At 35.3% G+C, this 19,608-nt stretch overlaps 2 protein-coding genes across 4 annotated transcripts in view; both read left to right on the forward strand.

Annotated features, from left to right (window-relative positions):
* Positions 1–6,333, forward strand: part of LOC113436985 (cholesterol transporter ABCA5) — a 68,137-nt gene extending 61,804 nt beyond the window's left edge. For 2 of the 3 annotated variants that reach the window (XM_087925024.1, XM_087925025.1), the window contains 3 exons: positions 1,473–1,552; positions 2,912–2,967; positions 3,347–4,919. In XM_087925024.1, the coding sequence (XP_087781150.1) occupies positions 1,473–1,552; positions 2,912–2,967; positions 3,347–3,451 (241 nt within the window). In that variant the 3' untranslated portion in view covers positions 3,452–4,919. Of the gene's footprint in view, positions 1–1,472; positions 1,553–2,911; positions 2,968–3,346; positions 4,920–5,189 lie in introns of those variants that run through there. The other variant, XM_026701711.2, reaches the window with a different exon arrangement.
* Positions 6,334–10,275: 3,942 nt separating this feature from the next.
* The window catches only part of LOC113436984 (cholesterol transporter ABCA5-like), a 47,677-nt gene continuing 38,344 nt past the window's right edge, over positions 10,276–19,608 (forward strand). Inside the window, exons 1-7 of the mRNA XM_087925027.1 lie at positions 10,276–10,459; positions 11,098–11,258; positions 13,377–13,499; positions 15,678–15,882; positions 16,731–16,892; positions 17,343–17,440; positions 19,119–19,348. Coding sequence (XP_087781153.1) covers positions 13,395–13,499; positions 15,678–15,882; positions 16,731–16,892; positions 17,343–17,440; positions 19,119–19,348 — 800 coding nt within the window. The 5' untranslated portion in view covers positions 10,276–10,459; positions 11,098–11,258; positions 13,377–13,394. The remainder of the gene's footprint in view (positions 10,460–11,097; positions 11,259–13,376; positions 13,500–15,677; positions 15,883–16,730; positions 16,893–17,342; positions 17,441–19,118; positions 19,349–19,608) is intronic.

Consider the following 19,608-nt stretch of genomic DNA (forward strand, 5'->3'; position numbering starts at 1 on the left):
TGGCTTTATTTGTATTTATTTATCAATTCTTTACAGCCTCCCATCTCAGAACACCCATTTGGTAATCTTAGAGCAAGGGTCACTAATTTGCATTTATCTATTTATCAAATTTGTGTAGCCACTCATTTCACAAAAAGTGATTCTGGGTGCGGTTCAATGACCTAATATAAGCAAAAATTATAAATATAACAGACAAAATATATTACAAAAATATAAAAAGATAAATGAAAAGATAAATATTATAAAAACAAAGTTGCGATGAATAATTGTAGGAAGAGGATGGCAAACAATGGAGAAGAGAATAGCTTTATTAGTGGTTGCTGTAGTTTTTATGTACTCTTAGATTACTGCAAGTCTTCTGGCAGGTGTTCCTCTTTGTGTCCTCTTTAGGTCTTGGTCTAGCATAGTTCCATGTGCAATGATCTGAATAATTCCCAATCTTCTTACGTTCTGTTGCACCAAAAGGCTCAGGTTCTTCTGTACCAAAAGGCTCTACTTATTTGAACCAACACCCAGTTAAAACCATTGGTACTTATATTTGGAGCTCTCTGGTCACAAATTTCTCAATATCTATCTTAACCCTGGCAATCCTTTTTACTCCTTATTTCCTTTGCATCAGACCATCCTTCAGTTTCTCCCTTCAGAATTGTAGTCTTTGGCTTCTTTCAGGATCCTAGCCTTGCAATTCTGTAATCAGTTCCCATTTTGTCTTTTCATCTCTATAAAGTTTATTGGCCTTTCAAGGGGGATGAAAAGCTTTTTTATATGACTGCCAGTTAGTCTAGGGCAGGGGTGTCAAACTCGTGTCGTCACGTCGGCCTCACGTGACATATTGAGACTTCCCCGCCTTTGCTAAACAAGGCATGGGCATGGCTAGTGCGTGACGCATCTGGCCCACAGGCCAGGACTTTGACAGCCCTGGTGTACGGTCTGATTATTCCATCCATTAATCTTGGCAGTTTTACATTAATTCTGGTTTTATGCAATGAGCATATGGTCAATTGTATTAGAGTGCATTGTTTCTAAACATGTTTCAGTGATGAACATTTATTTACTGGTTTGGCTATTAAATTATGAATTATATTTAGTATACAATATGGAATTCTGTAATCACTGTCTTTCCGATTTATACTATATCTCAATGAAGGTATCTAATAAGTAGTTATTATTATTATTCATAAATGGATAAAGCAAAGATAAAACAGTTGTATTTATCAGTGATGTCCATAGGCAAGGTCAATATTCTCAAAATGATGAGTGACTGTACATACTGTTTTTGCATTTGTGTGCAATGTACAACACATATTAAAAGGGGGCAGGCCTTCACTTGTTGGTTGCCTCTATCATTTTGAAGTCATTGACCCTCCTGTACAATCCTGGTGTCTGATGAAATATCTAATCACATTACATTAATATACCTAAATCTAATATTATTCAAACTACTTGTTTTCCTTTCTTTTTATTTGTTGCAGTTTTAGGTCAATTTTATCATACAAAATCCCAAAGGAAGATGTCCACTCACTTGCCCTGTCTTTTTCCAAACTTGAGGAAGGTAAGGTAGCAGAATACTAAGTGAACTGATAATCTTAGAATGTCTGTCTCTTTATTAATCTTTTCACTTTCTTAATAATCCATCCTCATCATTTTGCCATCTCATGTCATGGTTTCATCCATTTCTGCTCAGTCAGTTCCGTTTACTATATATCAAGCTACTAGCTCGATACCCATGCTTTGCTACAAAACTATGTAGTTGGGCTTAGTTTTTGAGGAGGAAAATAAGGGGAAAAAAATTCTGCCTCTGCCTACCAGCATCCATTGGTATTCATCTGGCTAGCATCCTGTCAGTGTGTGAGAGAGTTGAGGGGTGGTGGGAAACTGAAACAGTATTTGCTGTGAGCAAGGAGACAGCAAGGAGCCTGGGCGTGGCTTAGCTCAACTATTCTGTACTAAAGCTGTTCGGCGCTGTGAAACTAAAAATGAAACTGAAACTCCTGTCCTTTGCTTGTATTTTGCATTTGGAACATATTTCTTCTCAGGTGGCGAGGAGGAGTAGAACTCCTTAGCATCAGAGTGTGTTAATAATAATATAGGAAATACTAATGCTGTGATAGTCGTTTTGCTTTGTTTGTGATTTTGTGATGATGACGCATGAGTGGTATTTCACTTTTATATATATAGATTGAAACAAATGAAGTTTTAAACTGTTTTTGTTTCAGTCTCATAAAGTGCATGGAAGCATGAACCTATCTGCAACACACTGAGGCAACTGTATCTGCAGGATTGTGAAGCAGCTGCACAGAGCAGCCACGTGATCACATGATCTTTAATATATTGCAGACAGATGTTGTGTTCATGTTCCCAGTCACATTATGGTGATTAAATTCAAAGGACTGCATATGCTAATTTCTAGCCTTTCTGACTTGCTCTCAGGTTGTGTAGACAAGTTAGTTGAACATTAAAACTGTTACAGAGGTGTGTTTTGAGAAATGAACATTCTTTTTTCTTTAACCTGTAAACAGTGCTTGACTAAGTACATCCATGAATGGAAACCAGTTCCACACTAGTACACCGTTGCTGATTTTTCCCCTTGCTTTTCAAAATCACCAAAGAGACTTTGAAGAGGAAAATAAATCCAACAGAATTTCTCCTGTTAATTGAAATAACTTCCAACTGAGAAAAGCACTCCAACAGATTAACTAAGAGTACACACAAAACTTGATTTGGTCTCAATTCAGCAATTAGTAGTTTTAGTAATTTAATAAATCATGTGCATGGACTTTTGGAATGATCTAATTGTTCAATGATTTTGGCATCAGATGGAATTGGTTGTTTTGAAAAGTATCTTAATATCGAATATTTTGATACCTGTCTTTCAATGACAATTAACAGTTTTTTAAATTCTTTTAAACAGCAAAACATGCCTTTAATATTGAAGAGTACAGCTTTTCTCAAGCAACCCTTGAACAGGTAACTCAGATTTTTCCAAATAATTTTCCTGTATTATACTTACTAATGCTTATATACATGTGTTTTCTAATTCCATATAAAACCAACAATAATTGAAATGATACTCACTTATCTATAGTTTCTGAATTTCTGATTTTACTCATTTCATTCATAAGTAAACTTGACTTTCATCTCTGCACCAGATATGAAAGTAGTCACAAGTTCATTGATTAATTTAAACTTATCATCATATTTTTGTTTTACATGCCAAGTCAAATTTTTCCATATGCCATAATTACTAACAAATAGGCTCATGAATACTGACCTCTACCACCTACCTTTGATCAATCAAAAGAGTTTAGATAATTTGTTGCATATAAAAAAATTGTATTGTTTGTAGGTTTTCGTGGAACTTGCCAAAGAGCAAGAAGAAGAAGACAGTTTTGGAACATTAAATAGCATGCTTTGGTGGGAACGAACCCAAGGAGAAAGAGTTGTTTTCTGATATATTCCATGTAGCACACTTCAGCGTCTACATTCTTCAGGTTTTTTAAAAGGATTATTTTTATTACTTGAAGTTACTTCATTCTCCATTATGTATTATGTTCATTCTTCATTATGTATTAGAAAATGATTACTAGTAATTAGGAGTACAAATATTATTGATTCTCAACATCTAAAAATGTAAAATTGACCCTATTCTCTATTTATCTTATGTACAGTACCTCCAGTGTTTGCCTTTGATAAAAGTTTTTTTAATAAGTCAGTATACGCTTTCTGTTGTAGAACCTGATATTCTGAATTTCATCACCCATGATCTATCTTAACTTCCATATTATTGGTGGAAAAACATAACTGTAGAAAAATCTGGTTATAAACCCATGATTGATTTTAGAATCTTATTTTCAAAAGAATTTTTTACTAACTAGAATACTGAGAATTTTGTCTGCATGGTTAAAACTTTAGTAGAATTTGAATGAAATATTTCCTTTGAATATGAAATACTCAAATTGATCTTCAGTATTTATTCTGTAAATAGTGAATATGTTAATAATACACATAAGCACAGTAGGACTGGGATGTAAGCATAAGATCTATATCTTTATATTTACAAAATTACAGCTATCCCAGCTATTGTCAGTATGATGGTTAAAAAATAAATTTTACAGAAAGTTGATTGCATGTGAAGGTACTAAAGGTACAATAAAGTCATTAGACAAAGAAAATTGTATCCTATGATTAATGATTGAAACTGATAATTATGTATACTGAGAGCTTATGCACCGCAGACAAATTCCTTGTGTGTCCAATCACACTTGACCAATAAAGAATTCTGTTCTGTTTTACTCTACTCTACACTACACTATACTGCACTACACTACACTATACTACACTCTACCTCATCCCTATCCCTATTCCAAAAAAGGATTATTTGGAAAAATCAAGAAAATACTCATATACTTACCTTTTGCAGTAGTATTTTACTATATAAACGTGTGTGATAAGTCTATCTAAACTAAATCTATGAATGATCTTTGGAGAGCATTAATTTGTTGTACATTTGTATGTTGAGTTAGGTTATTACGTTAAGTTAATTCAATTTTCATACTCTGTTTTTAAAAATTACTTGAATTCTTTGATAAAAGAAATAATTAAAAAGATGTTTCTAGTCTACATTTTTTGGAAATGCAACTGGTCAAGAACTCTTACTGCAGCAACATTGTTGCGTGACATGTTGCCTTAAAACTTTTCTTTAATGAAATAGCCTTTCCTTTCCCTGTCTCAGGATTGTGCTGCTTAAAATGACATTACTTTTTCTTTCCCTTTGTTTGCCTGATTCAGTTTTCGTACCATCAAGCATGAAGCTATAAGCAACATAATCCTGATTCTTCAGGATTTAAAATATTCCCAGTCCCATTACATTGCACAAAGATATGTTCCAGTGGCAGACTTACATTAAAAAAAAAAGAAAATCCATTGACACATTCTTCTGTTAAGAAACTGCCACGTGCATAGGCTGGTTTTGTTGGCAGTGTGCGGATACAAATTTGAAAAATAATTAGCAGGAGACTTAACAATGGACCTATTCATTTGGTTTTCTTGGCAGCAATACCTAAATGTTTTGCCACTGGGTTTTTAAAATTCTCAATCTAACCTTGATGTAACATGGTGGTTGCTCAAGAGATTTCTGTATTGTTGATCTGATCCTGTCCCGTCATTCTTGTATCCCTTTGTCCTTTCAGGCATTGAAGAATTCAGTTGAGATTGACCACTTTCCTTCTTCCTGAGACTGTTTATTGATATATTTTCTCAGTCAAAAAGTGTTGGAGATTTTTGCCTTTCCTATCAGAAGACTGAGGAATTGATTTTGGCTTTCAAGAGACTTCCCAACATTGAACTCAATAGTTTTCTGAGGTGTGCTGGGATCAGTGCAGCACCTCTGTTTTTTTTTTATTTGTTGAGCACTAGCCAGTTTGTTTGTAGTCTTGTATTCCAGTAAACTGCAGAAATTAATTTGTGCGTCATGTCGTTTCATTCCTGTTTGACCTAGCTCATAATTTCTGGCATGTTTTCACTCTCAGAGCCTATTTGCAAGGGATTCATGCTCTTTCCTCAGAATGGGTATCAAAGTTGCACTCTTTGCTCCATCACTCTCGAAGGGCTCATTGCAGGTACCACACAACCACTTTTCTCAGCTGGAAGAGTTTGTTCAATCCAAAATTTGGAGCCTTGCTACAATGGTGGCTGCAGATGAACATTTTAGCCCAGGAGTTTGTACTTCTAAAGCTAGGGTTATGTTTTCTAAATCATTAAGACTGTTCGTAGCAGTTTTTCTGTCTTCTGAGCCAGTCACTTCGTATTTTCCACAGGAAAGGGATTATCCATTATCTTGATGTTCCCTCATTCTAAACATTCTCACTTTTACAGCAAGAGGAAAGTAACAGCCATTTTTTTCTCTTGTTCCCAAGAACCCCATTGCATTTCCTAAACGTTACACAAGCACTGAAGATTATCCTTCGCTTCCCTCAGCTGTTCAAATGGTTTTCTTTCCTGTTCATTAACATTGGGACAAGGGATGGTTAGACCTGTTTCAAAAACCTCATTTGCATGGTAGCAGAAAACATACTTTTCAGAGAATTGGTATACCCCTTGCCCTCATCTTTCATATTCAGTTTTGCTTATATCCCACTGATTTCATGAATAACTTTTATGTGAATGTCAAAATTGTTCTGATTTTAAAACACATTCAATTTGCTGTACGAAATCCTAATAGTTAGAATAATATATTAGACTTTTAGTGGTAAAGTACTGTAGTATTGTTGCTGCTATTATGTTAAAGTGCCTTGCTGGAACTTTGTTGCTTGTAATAAAGCATTCTAAAATGTCTATTTATTGTTCCAATACAAGAATATGAATAATTTATTTGTATAATGTTATAAACATTGAAACGTTTTACTGAATCTTGCTTCTCTACAGGTAGACTGTTTTGAGTTTACCATTTACCATTACATGTTCTCCATGGCTTATTTTACAACTAGTCTTGTCTGTAACACTACTCTACACTTTACATGGAACTATCCTTGAAAATTACCTAAAGACTGCAGTTGCTATAAAATAATGCCAAATTGTTTTTCTGTTTTCTGAGCACAGCATAAAGTAGTAATGCTATATTTTATAATTAAAGCAGAGTAAGACCGATTTGCAGAATAGTCATTACAAATGTAACCACACAAGTAAAGGCTTTCATGATTTTCTTCTTCAGACATGCAGGAGGGGCCCTTTTTCTACAGTACATCCATCTTTTGAAATCAACTCCCTTGAGAATTATGTTTGGTATACTGTAGATTGATATTTCTTGAATCTAACTTTCTATGAAAAGGGTTTTTCCATCTGAGAATATGTACAGGTGTAAGATACAGATAATCTGTATATGTTCAGATAATTAAATGTCACTAATACTTCTCATTTTAACTCAATATTAGTGCTGTACCTGTTCCTGTTCCTGGACAGTATGTATATACTCATACATATTTACATATACACATATGCACACAAATATAATTTGCAGATATACATTTGTTAAAGAAAAAAATAGGATTGTTTTTAGCTGAAGTTCACAGTTGGGTTGTGTACAGTATTTCGATCTAGATGTTCTGGGCTGCTCTCTATAATAAAATAAATACAAATAATATTGATAAACTGGAGAGCAAGGTGTCACTGTCCTTTATCCAAGGTCCGGTTAAAGACTCAGGAGATAAGAGATAAAAAAGTGCAAACAATTCAAATTGCCGCCTTTTCTACTTTGAGGATCACTAGACATACTCATTTCCCAATATGGAGAAGTTGATTTTGATCTTTCCCAACAAAACTCAAAAGTTAATTGAAATGTTTTATGGAATGTAAAGGAAATGAGATAAACTAAGCATTTTTTTTAGTAAATAGAAGATTGGGTCCTTATTTTTATTTATTTTATTTATTTAAAGTGCTGCTGGTATTTCAGTATTTTTAAAATAACTGTCATTTAAATATCTAAATAATTAAAACTCCAAAGGAATCAGCATGAAAGCACTCATTAGTCTTAATGAGTGCACTTTGAAAAACTCACTGCCATTAAACTCTTACATTGTATAATCAATATTTATACATTAAATAATCAATACAGTCAGAAGATTACACTATAACAACATTATGATAAATGTTTTTAATATTAAGATATAACTGAAGTCCTCAGAAGTATTGCACATACAGAATCCCTTAAGGAGAATCCTTTCAAACCACCTCAAATTCAAGTCCCAATATTTTTTTCAATTTAAAATTTCATTTATCAAAATCTAATTACAAAGAAAAATGAAAAGCATGGAAAAGGAATAAAGGAAAGGGGAAGAGGAAAAAATGTAAGGTAAAAGAAAAAACCGTTGACTTCCAATTTTGCTTGTGCAGTAGAGTAAGGTAATGTACCGCCTCAACTTTTTACTTTTGCATGACACCACATACTAGCCATTTCTATGACAATAAACTAATCAACAAAATCCAATATCAAATTTTCATTTTTCCCCCTCAAGCAAAGCATAAAGTCCAGAAGTGGTTTCCAAGTAGAAAAAAAGTTAGTTGTATTCTTTAATTAAAGCAGTCAGTTAGCCAACTCCTCACTCCATTAGCTTTTGCAGGCCATCATCCATTGTGGAATTAAGGTTTCTTTCCATTTTTATGCACAGAGCATTATGTCAAATTGAAATAAAATTTTATTTTATTCACTGGAGGGAGGGGATGTATTTCACTTCTCTTTCAGTTTGTTAAATGCTAACACAGGCTAATTTTACCCACCTTATTTTCAATCCAGTGGATCCCCTCAAGGCACAGATGTATTGCTTGCATGAATTGATAGCCTCTTTTGTGGTTTGCAACTAGTATTAGTGGCTTCTGATCCTGGGATTTTGCTGGGAAAGAGTTGCACTTTTTCCTCCCAGTATTATGGAAATTAGATTTTTGAGTATATAATCAGACACAAATGCACTGCCTCTGACATCTGCAGCTGTATGATATTTTATATCTTTATATTTTCAGCTTCAGGGTTGACAACTGCTTTCACCAAATACACAGGTTTTCCTTAGCTTCTCTTTAATTTTTCTTTCACGTCCATTGCTCTCCCAGTAAAGAAGTGACTCAAGGGCTTAAAATGGAGGTTCAGAGAAGGGTACCTGGGATCCTGTGAATTTCTAACATCCTCTAACAAATTCTTAACGTGCCTAGTTTGGGACCATCACCTATCCAGGACCAGTAGTCATGGAGTTCTATGACTGCTGCCTCTATACAAAGTTGTCTAACCATGGATCAATATGAGCTAGCTGGCACATCACAACATATATTTTCTTTCCTTCCTATCAGAAATAATGGAGCTATTGAAAGTTTGAAAAAAATCTGCTTTGAATGAAAAAAAAATCAAATTGAACATCTAGATTTGCTAATCTAGATACCCAATTTAACATATTCTGACACAAAGGGAATAATAAAAGTTGGTATTTAATTTCTTTGTAATGTAAGAGTTGATCCAAGTATCATCCTGGACACCACTATACTAAGTGGTATACATATACAATCAATACCTGGAAAAGAAATTGGACTAATTGAGGGACTGTTCTATGAGATCATTATACCCTAGAAATCTGCAATATTTTATAGCTCAATAGCTATATTTAGAATTTTGAATACATATATTCACAAATGGCATCGTCAGTGACAGCGAAACAGAAAACTATTTCCTAGAGAATATGTGATGTTAAATTGTCCTGGGCTTAGTAAAAAAATTGTTTATATCTGGTTATTGCCATAATAAATTGTCAAGCTAACCCCACTGTTGAAAATTTAATCCAAATTCAGCACATACATGATTTAACAAAATGGCAGCATCAGAAAGAGCAGTCAAGATATGCCAGAAGATGTGTCTCATCAAATTCAAAAATGTTTTTGCGCTGGCAATTTCCATCCATGAATTCTTTCATAGAATAGCATTATTCGATTGGCTTTACCAAGCACAAACTGAATATTTACCTCCCTAAATACTATCAGTTGTGTGCAGCTGGGCCTAATCCTGTGCAACTTCTCTCTCTTCTGATATCATCTATCCTCAAGAAAGTGTTATTGAAGACTGGCTGAGAAGGTTCTTGGTTGGGGATAGAATCAACTGAGTCTTGGGCAAGACAGAAATTATAAGATTGCCCAGCATCTCACTGGTCCTCTCAGCTCAAAAATGCCTTATCCTGGGTCCTCTTCCTTGTCTGAGGAGTGCTCTTGAGGCAGGACCAGGACATGAAAGAAGTAATCTCTGCAATCCCCAAGCCATTTATCTTTCTGCCTTGCTATCTTTAAAATGCCCACAGAACTCTTACCCTCCAGGTTTGTGGGTTTGGGATAGAGCTAAGACACAAGGATCCACCTTGCCTTTTCCTGGACCACCTAATGTTGAATCCTGATGCAACTAAGGAGTCAGATTGTGGAAGGCAAAAATCACACTTTTAATCCTTTCCTTTCCTTTCCTTTCCTTTCTCGTTTCCTTTCTCCCTTCCTTTTCTCTCTTCTCTTCCCCTTTTCTCTTGTTTCCTTTCTTCTTTTTTCCTTTCTTTCCCCTCCCCTTCTCTCCTTTCCTTTCCTTCCTGTTCCTTTCTTCTTTACCTAAGAAGCGGGACAGGGAAAGTTACTCCTAATAAAGTTCCTACCGTTATTTCCATCCACAGCGCTGGCAAAGCAGCTAAAAAGGAGGCGGCGGCGGCGGCGGCGGCATCGTGCCCTGCAGCAACCCAGCTGCCAAGGGGACAGCCGAGGAGACGCTCCGCCCTAAGGCGGCTCGGGGAAGCGAATGCAGGGCGGGCGGTGGGGGAGCCCGACTTTGGCGTCGGCCGCCTGCCCGCCAATCCGAATCGACGAGGAGGCACTGCAGCGCAGAGAGCGCCGCTGGCTGCCCTTAAGGCTGCTTTCCGGCTGCGCGTCTAACGGGACTAAGAAGCGGCGGACCGAGGTAGCAGCAGGCGCGGGAAGGCAAGCGCCGCGTAACGTAAAAAAGTGGGGAAGAGAGGGGTGGGGGTGGTGGGGGCGGGAGAGCGGAAAAAAAGTGGCATCAGGAAGGATGAGGAGACGTGCACAATTTGAGGCGGGGGTGTAGGGAGAGCTGCCCCCTCCCTCTGGGCGGAGAGGCGGCGTAAAGAGGGCATCCCTCTGCCCGCTTGCCAGCCGCGGAGGCACAGTGCAGCGCCGCCGGCACTTGCTCCAATGGCGCCACTTCAAACTGAGCCGCCGCCGTGACTAAGCAAAACCTGAAGGGTGTCGAAGCGGTGTGGAGGGGGGAAAAATAAAATAAAAATAAGTACCGCTTCGTTCTGCTTCTCCGGCGTCCTTGAAGATTTATTTTAGGCTGGCTTCTTGCTGACTGAAACGTCTGCCCTTATAAAAGGGGCGGCGTACGGAGCCCGAATAGTGATGGATAACTTAGTTAGGTACCAATAACACACGAGGTTAGAGGTGAGGTTCAGTGGGAACCTAAATACCTTAATCGGCCCTAATCCTGCGGCTCCTTTAACTTTCTTCTGGCCTTTTAGTTTCTTTTACACAAAAGTCACCACAACCATAATCCATGACTTTTCCGTGGTTCTTTGACAGACTTGCCTGTCCTGGTGACATTTTCGCCTCCTTGATCTGCAATGCACAGGGTGCGGTTAGGTCTGGACAGCACTTAGCGGTGCTGAGAATGGAGCCTCACAAAGTGATCTCTGCCTTTTGATTCCTTTTGGAGTATGCCTTGACGTTTGGCTTCCGTGGAGGTGAGTTGTTCGAAGACACCATTTAACTGAGCATGGATTTAAAAAAACAACAACAAAAGGTAGGAGGCAGAAGTAAAGTTTAGCTAAATAGGGATTTAGGTTCCGTGGGTTGTTTCGGTTTGGGGGCTGAGTCAGTTGCAATAAAGCTAATAGAAAATACTTTGGAAAAAAAAGAGTGTTAAGTGTGTGTAAGCTATATACGATATTTCTCATTCAGAAGTCTTATTAGATTCCTTTCCTTGGGATTTCAGACACATCTATCTATCTATCTATCTATCTATCTATCTATCTATCTATCTGGGGAAATGCATGATATTTGTATTGATTTAGTTACTTTTCAGGGTAACACTACAATATTCTAATTGCAATTATATGCAACCCTGTCATCATTATTTATGTATTTGTTCAATTTATTGCTGCCTATCTTGCTTTGAGGCTACTCTAGGTGGCTTAAAACAATAAAAAGGAACAATAGAAACAGAACAGAAAGTAATAGAACAAAATAAATATGAAAAAGAATACATCTGTGAGAATATAGCAATATGATACCCAAAAAGATGGATGGGTGGAAAGCAGAGAAGAAGGTGGGATGGGGTGTGGTGGAGGTGGAGATTGCCACAAATCCAGAGCTGTTCATAGCAGAACATTTACGTGGATGATGGAGAAATATTTGCAATGATGGATGCATTGGCTTCCTTGCCTGTTATAATGGAAAGTGAAGTTACTCAGTAGGTGCTACAATATAATGTTGGACAGCAGCCATTCAGTCTCAGACATGCTCTCATCAATGAAGTTAGATCATAGAGGGTACAATATTGAAAGTAAAGTACAGATTGCTGCTAAATAAGATGCTAGCATTCAGGACCTCCATGATAGCAAATAGGTTATCTTATGTTGCAACTCTCCTTGACTTTAAGTAATATGAATTGGAAATACAATTCAACACATAACTGAAACTTGAAGGGGCAGCTTACTTCAGCAGAACTTCAAGCAATGAACTCTTAAAATGCAATCACATAGTGATTTGCCCCATTGTTGTTTCTTTCTGCCATAAAGATGATTTGAAATGTGTCATTGCAGATAAATGATTTCCTCAGATTTTCAATATACTTTGGTTGTTTCTTTCTGTTCTTTCTCATCTCAGTATACCACATTTTAATTTTTGTTGTCCTCCTATTTAGGTTTAGCCTGGGGAAACTACTAACTGCTGCAGATCTGATGGTTTGGAACTGAGCTGTAAAGCTCTGTCAACAAAAGCTTATACTCTTATCACTATGTGCTTAGACTACTATAATGCACTCCACACCAGCTTGCCTCTAAAGATAAACAGCAAAATGTGGCACGCAGTATTGATCTATCAAGTCTTTAAACCTCAGATCTATAATGCCTCAGGGTCCCTTTACTTCATGTTGAAGCTTCTCAGCCTGTGCATGCAAACTAAGAGAGAATGCTTAAGGCCCCTGCTTAAGAAGAGAGCAAAAAGACATGCAGTGATGCCCCTTTGTTGGGGAATACCATTCCCCTGGAAATGTATTCACCACCCACCTCATTTGTTTTCCTCAAACTCTTTTATATTAGGCATTTGGTGATTTCATTACAATATTCTCATTATAAATGCAAGCATTGACTTCCAATTTTTACTAGGTTGATTATCAGGTTCTATATATTCAGCTTTTAATTTTGTTATAAACTGTCTCATTGGCAGTTTATAACAAAAACTGCATAATTTTTTCTTTATTTATTTATTTATTTTATCATGGTTATGTAGTGTGTATTGGAGGTGGTGACTCTGAGAGCTGTATTCAATGAAATTTCATTTTAATGTATGCCGATTAGTGTACATTCAACATGACAATAAAGTTAGTCTAAGTCTAAGCTATGTGATACATAAATTCTGTACATATAACTGAACAGTTGAGTTTAAGAATGTACGCTCAACATTCTACCGAACATTTCCATGATAACAAAATACCTTATAAGAATGAAAATGTTTGTTTCCCAAACCTTACATTACTGTTTTGATAAAGTACCATTCACAGAATTAGAAAAAATACAACGCTGGCATTTAAAGAAGGTATAAATTAATTTTATGTGCACACCACATGCATTGTTTTTCAGGCTACACACACACACAAAATGTCTACAGAGGCTCCAAGACAAGGAGGAACATGGCGACAAACTCGAGTTCTTTTATATAAGAACTGCCTAATCAAATGGCGGACGAAAAGGACTAGTATTCAGGTGAATTGATCAGAAGTATTGTATTTTAATCTCATTTCAACATTAAACCAGATTATTTATATCAAACATAGCGAGTATGTAGACAGGTGCATTCTACTGATAAAATTCCATATTTTAGGAGTGTAATACAATATCACCTCTCTACTATATTTTTATTCAGAATTATGTTAATATTCGTTATGACAAAGTAAAAACAAACCATAAGTGGACCTGACCAAATCATATGAATCAGAGAACCATTACATTTTTATGATGTCAATATATTTTTAAAAAAATCTGACCTCTCAAAACATTCTTTGAGAAGTCCATTAAACACACAATAAGATTTTTTAATGAGTTAACTTCTTTCCTAAATTATATTTTAAAATAATGGTTTTTTTTTTGGAGAAATGCATAAAATTGAATTGATGGTTTTACTTCAAATACAGAGCTGCTTAAAGATCGTAATATTTTCAGATATCTCTGAAGCTTTATCAGCTGATAAAGCCTCAAGTCAGTTTGTTTTATCAAGGCTTTATTTAATGGAAAACCAGTTGTCTGAAACGGAATAGACTAGAGTCTCCTGTAGGGATTAGAAGTCAAATGATGCTTCTTGCACAGTTTTCAATTTAAAAAAAACCCTGTCTTTAATTTTCTCAATTTCCCTTGTTAGCAATCACTCTGCTCTTTAAGCACATAATTTTTCTGTTTGCTTTGATCAATAGTTTACACATGACTGTGATCAGGTAACATGAAAGAGGATATTGTTATATAACATTGTTAAAAAGACAGGGAGTTTATTTAAGAAGCACATGTACACAAAGCTCAGTGGGACTTCTTTCCCTCCTTACTAATTAGAGAAGCAATTAAAATATTTTATCAAGAAGCAACCACAGCGACTTCCACACTTAGTTAAGTGTTATTGTTTAGAGCATTCTTCACCCATACTTACTCATTTCCTCATGCATTAACTCAACTTACAGATGAAATTGGGAGCTAGCCACCAACTTGTTGAAGGGTATAAGGATTTTCTATCCAAACAGTATCTTTTGTTTCAAGTACGATTGCTAGGCTAATTGCATTGTCCAACTCTGATATACAAGATGGCGTGTTAGGTATTTACTTCAACAGTCAATAACCTCATTCACACATATAGTCCCTATTGATCTGCTCATTATAGAAATAAAGAGGCATTTCCTGAAAGTAAATCTTCCAGATAGGCTGAATTTTGTGATATGCTGGATATGCTCTGGTCAAGTGTATGAAACAAGTCTATGAAACATCTTAAAGGAAGACTTTAAAACATGGCATTCAATAATATCATTACTTTTCTTTTTCAAGCAGATGCAGTGAAAATAACTTATTTAGAATGCAACTTGATGCTTCTCCTTAAATCAGCAGCACTTTAGATGGCATCTGATTTTAATAGGCAAACTAACCTATGCCTGGTTAGCTTTATTTATAGTATGCAAATTGAACGTCACTGTTCTAATAAGCAGCTCAGCCAACTTGTTTGCTAAAATATGCTTTTATTTCATTTCATTTAATTCATTTACTGTTATTTTAAATGTTATTTTAAAATGTTATTTTAAACATCTTGAAATCTATTTTGAATGCTGTTCGTATGTTACATCCACAGAAGGATCACAAAAGGCAAGATAGTGGTTGTGGCAGAGCTATGCTGGGCACATTACTGACATAATATATGAATACCCTTAATTTTTATTCATTTTTCTGTAAAAATTGAGTTTAAGGAATCGGTTTACTATTATTGTTATTAGATTTTTAATCCCATCCTTTACATATTTTGGTCAACTAAAAGAAGCAGACATGACTAATATTCATGCTTCCAATTTTAGCTCAAAGTCATCTGCAAAAATTCCTCTGGGCCCTCTGCAGAAAAAAGATAAAGCATGAGCAAGAAGGTTGAGCAAGAATTTCCAGGGAATTTGGGAAGGTTGTGGGGAACACTCTTATCAGTTTGTCTTTGGATAAATGGGTGCTTTCTGATGAATCCTTCTTGCTAGGCCACCTGTTTTCTGAATAGGTGAATTTTAGGCTGTGTTTATCTGTGCTTCATTTAAAATATGTTTTTGATTAATGTTAAAGCTGCAGTTGTGTGTGCTGCACTTTATTGCAAATATAATTGCAAATTATTGTTTATTACTAATTTCTACTTTACCTTTTTCATCTATGCAGGAAATTCTCATCCCTCTTTCCTTACTAGGTTTGCTCATTATCATAAGCATGATCCAGCCAAACAAAAGACATGGCAGGATGCCAGATTCAGTTCTTTATTCTACAAATCGCACAAGTGTTTCTGAGTTTATTGTAGGCTACACACCCATAACAAATGTAACAAGAAAGATCATGCACAAAATGCTTTCAGAATACTGCCCAGAAGGTACTGAGAATCTGTACAATATTTTGTCCTAAATAAAACTGTTTTTCCTTTGGAAGTTACAACCCTTAAATGGCCAGTTGTGATCCCTGCATGAAAATCTATTTTCTCCCTAAGTAAACAGATTTATAAATTTTGCTTTCAATTTTTGGCAATTTAAATTTGTAAAAAAAACCAAACAAACAAACAATAGGATGTTCTTTACTGCTCCAAAATAGTATTTAAGGTCCTTGTTGGATCATTCAGTGCAAAATTTGTGAATAAAAACATAATAACGCCCCTTTTAAGAATAAAATGTAGGTTAAATTTGGTAATTTTTAAAATGTTAAATTTGTTCATATTAAAAATGAGCATTACTGCATTCTTAGTATTGGTTTGTTGCATTTGTAAGAAAAAATTTGGCTTCTGAAAGGTTTGGGAAGATTACAGGTTGAAATATAGTACATTAAGCCTTATAGAAGTTTATTATCTATTTCAGCATTTTTAAAATTGAAAATGGTAGCCAAAATTTAAAAACATTATAGCACCACCAAATTTTGACTGCTTGACTTTAAAAGTTCTAGCACAAAAGTGTTGCATGCATTACACTGGATATTCATTCCTAATTTAAAAGATGTATAAAACTGGATGTTAGATCCCAGAGTTAATAATAGCAGTGCAACTACCTTATGGATATCATTTGGTTATTAAGAATGTGGCAGTTCCCATATAGTTTGCAAATGTCATTATCCCTGGTGAGTAAGTACAAATATAATAGTTTATTATTTTGCTGGGTTCACAAATGAGTGAAACACTTGAACATATACTACTGCCCTCCTATCACTATAAAATAAGCTTTTAATGTTTTGCAGGAAAAGAGGTGCAAGAATTTCTAACTGAACAAGAAATGAAAGAAGCCAGCCTTCTTAATCCCAAAAAGTTTATAGGTGTAATTTTTAAGGATTCTATGTCCTACCATCTCAGAGTTCCTCGACAAATGATTCCAGAATCTTCAAGCCATTTAGAATCAAAAAGTAAGTATATAAGATATAGGTGCTCTTTAAAAAAAACAGAGCAGTTACATTGTCCAATTTGAAATAAGAATGTAAGGAATTTATTCTATAAAAATAGTATAATAAAACTGTTTAGCAACAATAGGTAGTAAGAGCTATAGGATGTGATTCTAGGTCATGCAAATTATGTAAATTCCAATATTTGGTGAAAGGGATGACATATCAAAGGAGTAAATATAGTAATATCATTAAATAGATGCTTTTATATTTTTGGAGATTAGAATTATTATTGGCCACCATAGATCCATTTGGCCATGTGTCCATCTCATCATGACATAGAATAAAGGAGATAAAATGAGTTCTCAGATAGTTGTGATTTGAACATATAGAATAGAAACAGCCCAGTTTTAGCAGAGTTAAACAATTAAAGTAAGCTAATATTTTCTTTCATATAATTTGTTTTTTCCATAGCTAGTTGTTCAAAGTCTTTTGAAATGTGTGAAGCTGAAGTATACTGGTACCATGGATTTACCGCATTACAGATCTGCATTGATGCAGCAATTATAGAGGTAAATATTAAATCATTCAGAATTTTATACACTTGAAATTTTTAAAAAGTACTGGGTTTTTTTTTTTGTGAATTTTGACAGTGGCTGGGTTATATATCACATAAGCCATTATTTATTAAAGTGATTAATTGAATAAATTGTAGCTGGTTAGGTTCACAATCAATAGTAAAAAAATATGGTTTACAGTGGTTCAGGTTAACCATACTAAACCAAGATACATAAACCCCATTAGTATATAGTGTGGCATATAAACATTGGCAGCATTTATTCATATAGGAGAAGACATAGATTAGGATTTCTCTATGAGAAGCAAGGCATTCTCAGACTCCTACAAAACATATAATCAAACTCCCAGTGTTTCAATGTTTAATGTAAATAATTAGTAGTTTGTTTCCATTTCCAAGGAAAGAACTGTTCCTATTAAATCGCTGTTCTATATAACTTTATTATCTGTATGTAACTAAAACTCTCTGTCTGTAACTTTTAACTGGGTGAAATAGGGCATCATAGAGCAATTTTTTTACCAAGATACTTCAAATGGGCTAACTAATAGAGTACATCCAAAATCTGCCACTCATGTCTCTTATGAAATTTGACAAATTTTATAAAACATTTTAAAACATAAAACTATATTTTATGATATAATACAAAACATCCTAAAATATTTCACATGAACATCTCCTGATGTTTGACTATGCTATACATTTCCAGCATGGGTTACTTTAAGGCATCTCCCTGAATTTTTAAGAAGTTTTCAAGAACATTAGAAATTCTACTATTAGGCATTGATAAATCTGGTAAGGAAATATCTCTGAAATGATTATCAGTATATCCTGATATATACATACACAAACACATACATACTGTACATGCAGAAGTAGCTTGCCATTACCTCCTTCCTGGTCCAAGGTCACACTGCTGGCATTGTGCCTGAAAGGGAACTAGAACTCCCAGTGTCCTGGTTTCTAGTCTGATGCTTTAATCACTACACCAAACTGGCCCTCATAGATCTATTTATAATAATATAAATAATGTAAGAAATGTCCCATCTTAGTGAAACATTATTAGTGGTCTCCTTCACTGATTTTTAGATAGAGTGGTGATACGAATTCATCTTTTTAAGTTTCATATGTTAGGCAAGCAAATTGTTTAATTAAATCTAAGGCATTCCCCCTCCCCCTAACAATAATCCTTCTATTGATAGAAAAAAGAGTGAGTGCTGTCCCTCCCCGCAACAATCTGTATAACCTTATCAGGCCTGGGGGTCAGGAGGTGGCAGGACTGAGTCCATTCATCAGTTACATCAACTTGTAACTGATGTTCCTGCTTGTTTTTGTTAACTTCAGCTGCTGCTTTGTTTTGTTTTTCTTTGTTTTATATGTTTTCATTTTTTTCTCTTAACATTGTTAGCTTCCCAGAGTCATGAACTTGAGATAGGTATAAATTGAAATCAGTCAATTTGTTTGAGATGGTTGGGGAATCCTGAATAGCAGACCTGGAAAAACCCCGGGTTATAGACAGGAGGAAGAAATGCTGTCAGGATTAGATTTTCACTTGGGCAAGACTGGATTTTCCCCTTTGATGTATTCAAGCTTATCTCTGACTTTGAAAACAGAAATGATCTGCAAGACCTTTGGTAATATTCAACATATTTTAACTTTTCCCTTTCCCCCCCAAGTTTAAGACCAATCATTCTGTTTTGGAAGGCCTGGAGGAAACAGAAGTTGTCATAATGGGGAAATCTGCTGCAGTGGAAATCGATTATTTTTTTCGTGGAGTCATTCTGATTTACTTAGTGATTGCATTTTCGCCATTTGGATATTATTTGACAATCCATATCATGACAGAAAAAGAGAAGAAACTGAAAGAATTTTTAATAGTGATGGGACTTCAAGACACGGCATTTTGGTATGTGAGTTTATTTATTTAATTAATAAATAACTCAAGGTGGTGAACATACCTAATTACTCTTTCCTTCTCCTATTTTCCCCATAACAAAAACTCTATGGGATAGATTGGTCTGAGAGTGAGTGACTTACCCAAAGTCACCCAAGGATTTCTTGTCCAAAAATCTCAAATGTAAACAAGTAAAAAGAATACCTTCTCCAATATTTTTCACATGTTGACCAGAACATTGGAGCATAACAGTTTTTCTAATTAAATATAAT

This window comes from Pseudonaja textilis, chromosome 2, assembly GCF_049901715.1.
Source record: "Pseudonaja textilis isolate UNSWEBS1 chromosome 2, rPseTex1.2, whole genome shotgun sequence".
Lineage (NCBI taxonomy): Eukaryota > Metazoa > Chordata > Lepidosauria > Squamata > Elapidae > Pseudonaja > Pseudonaja textilis.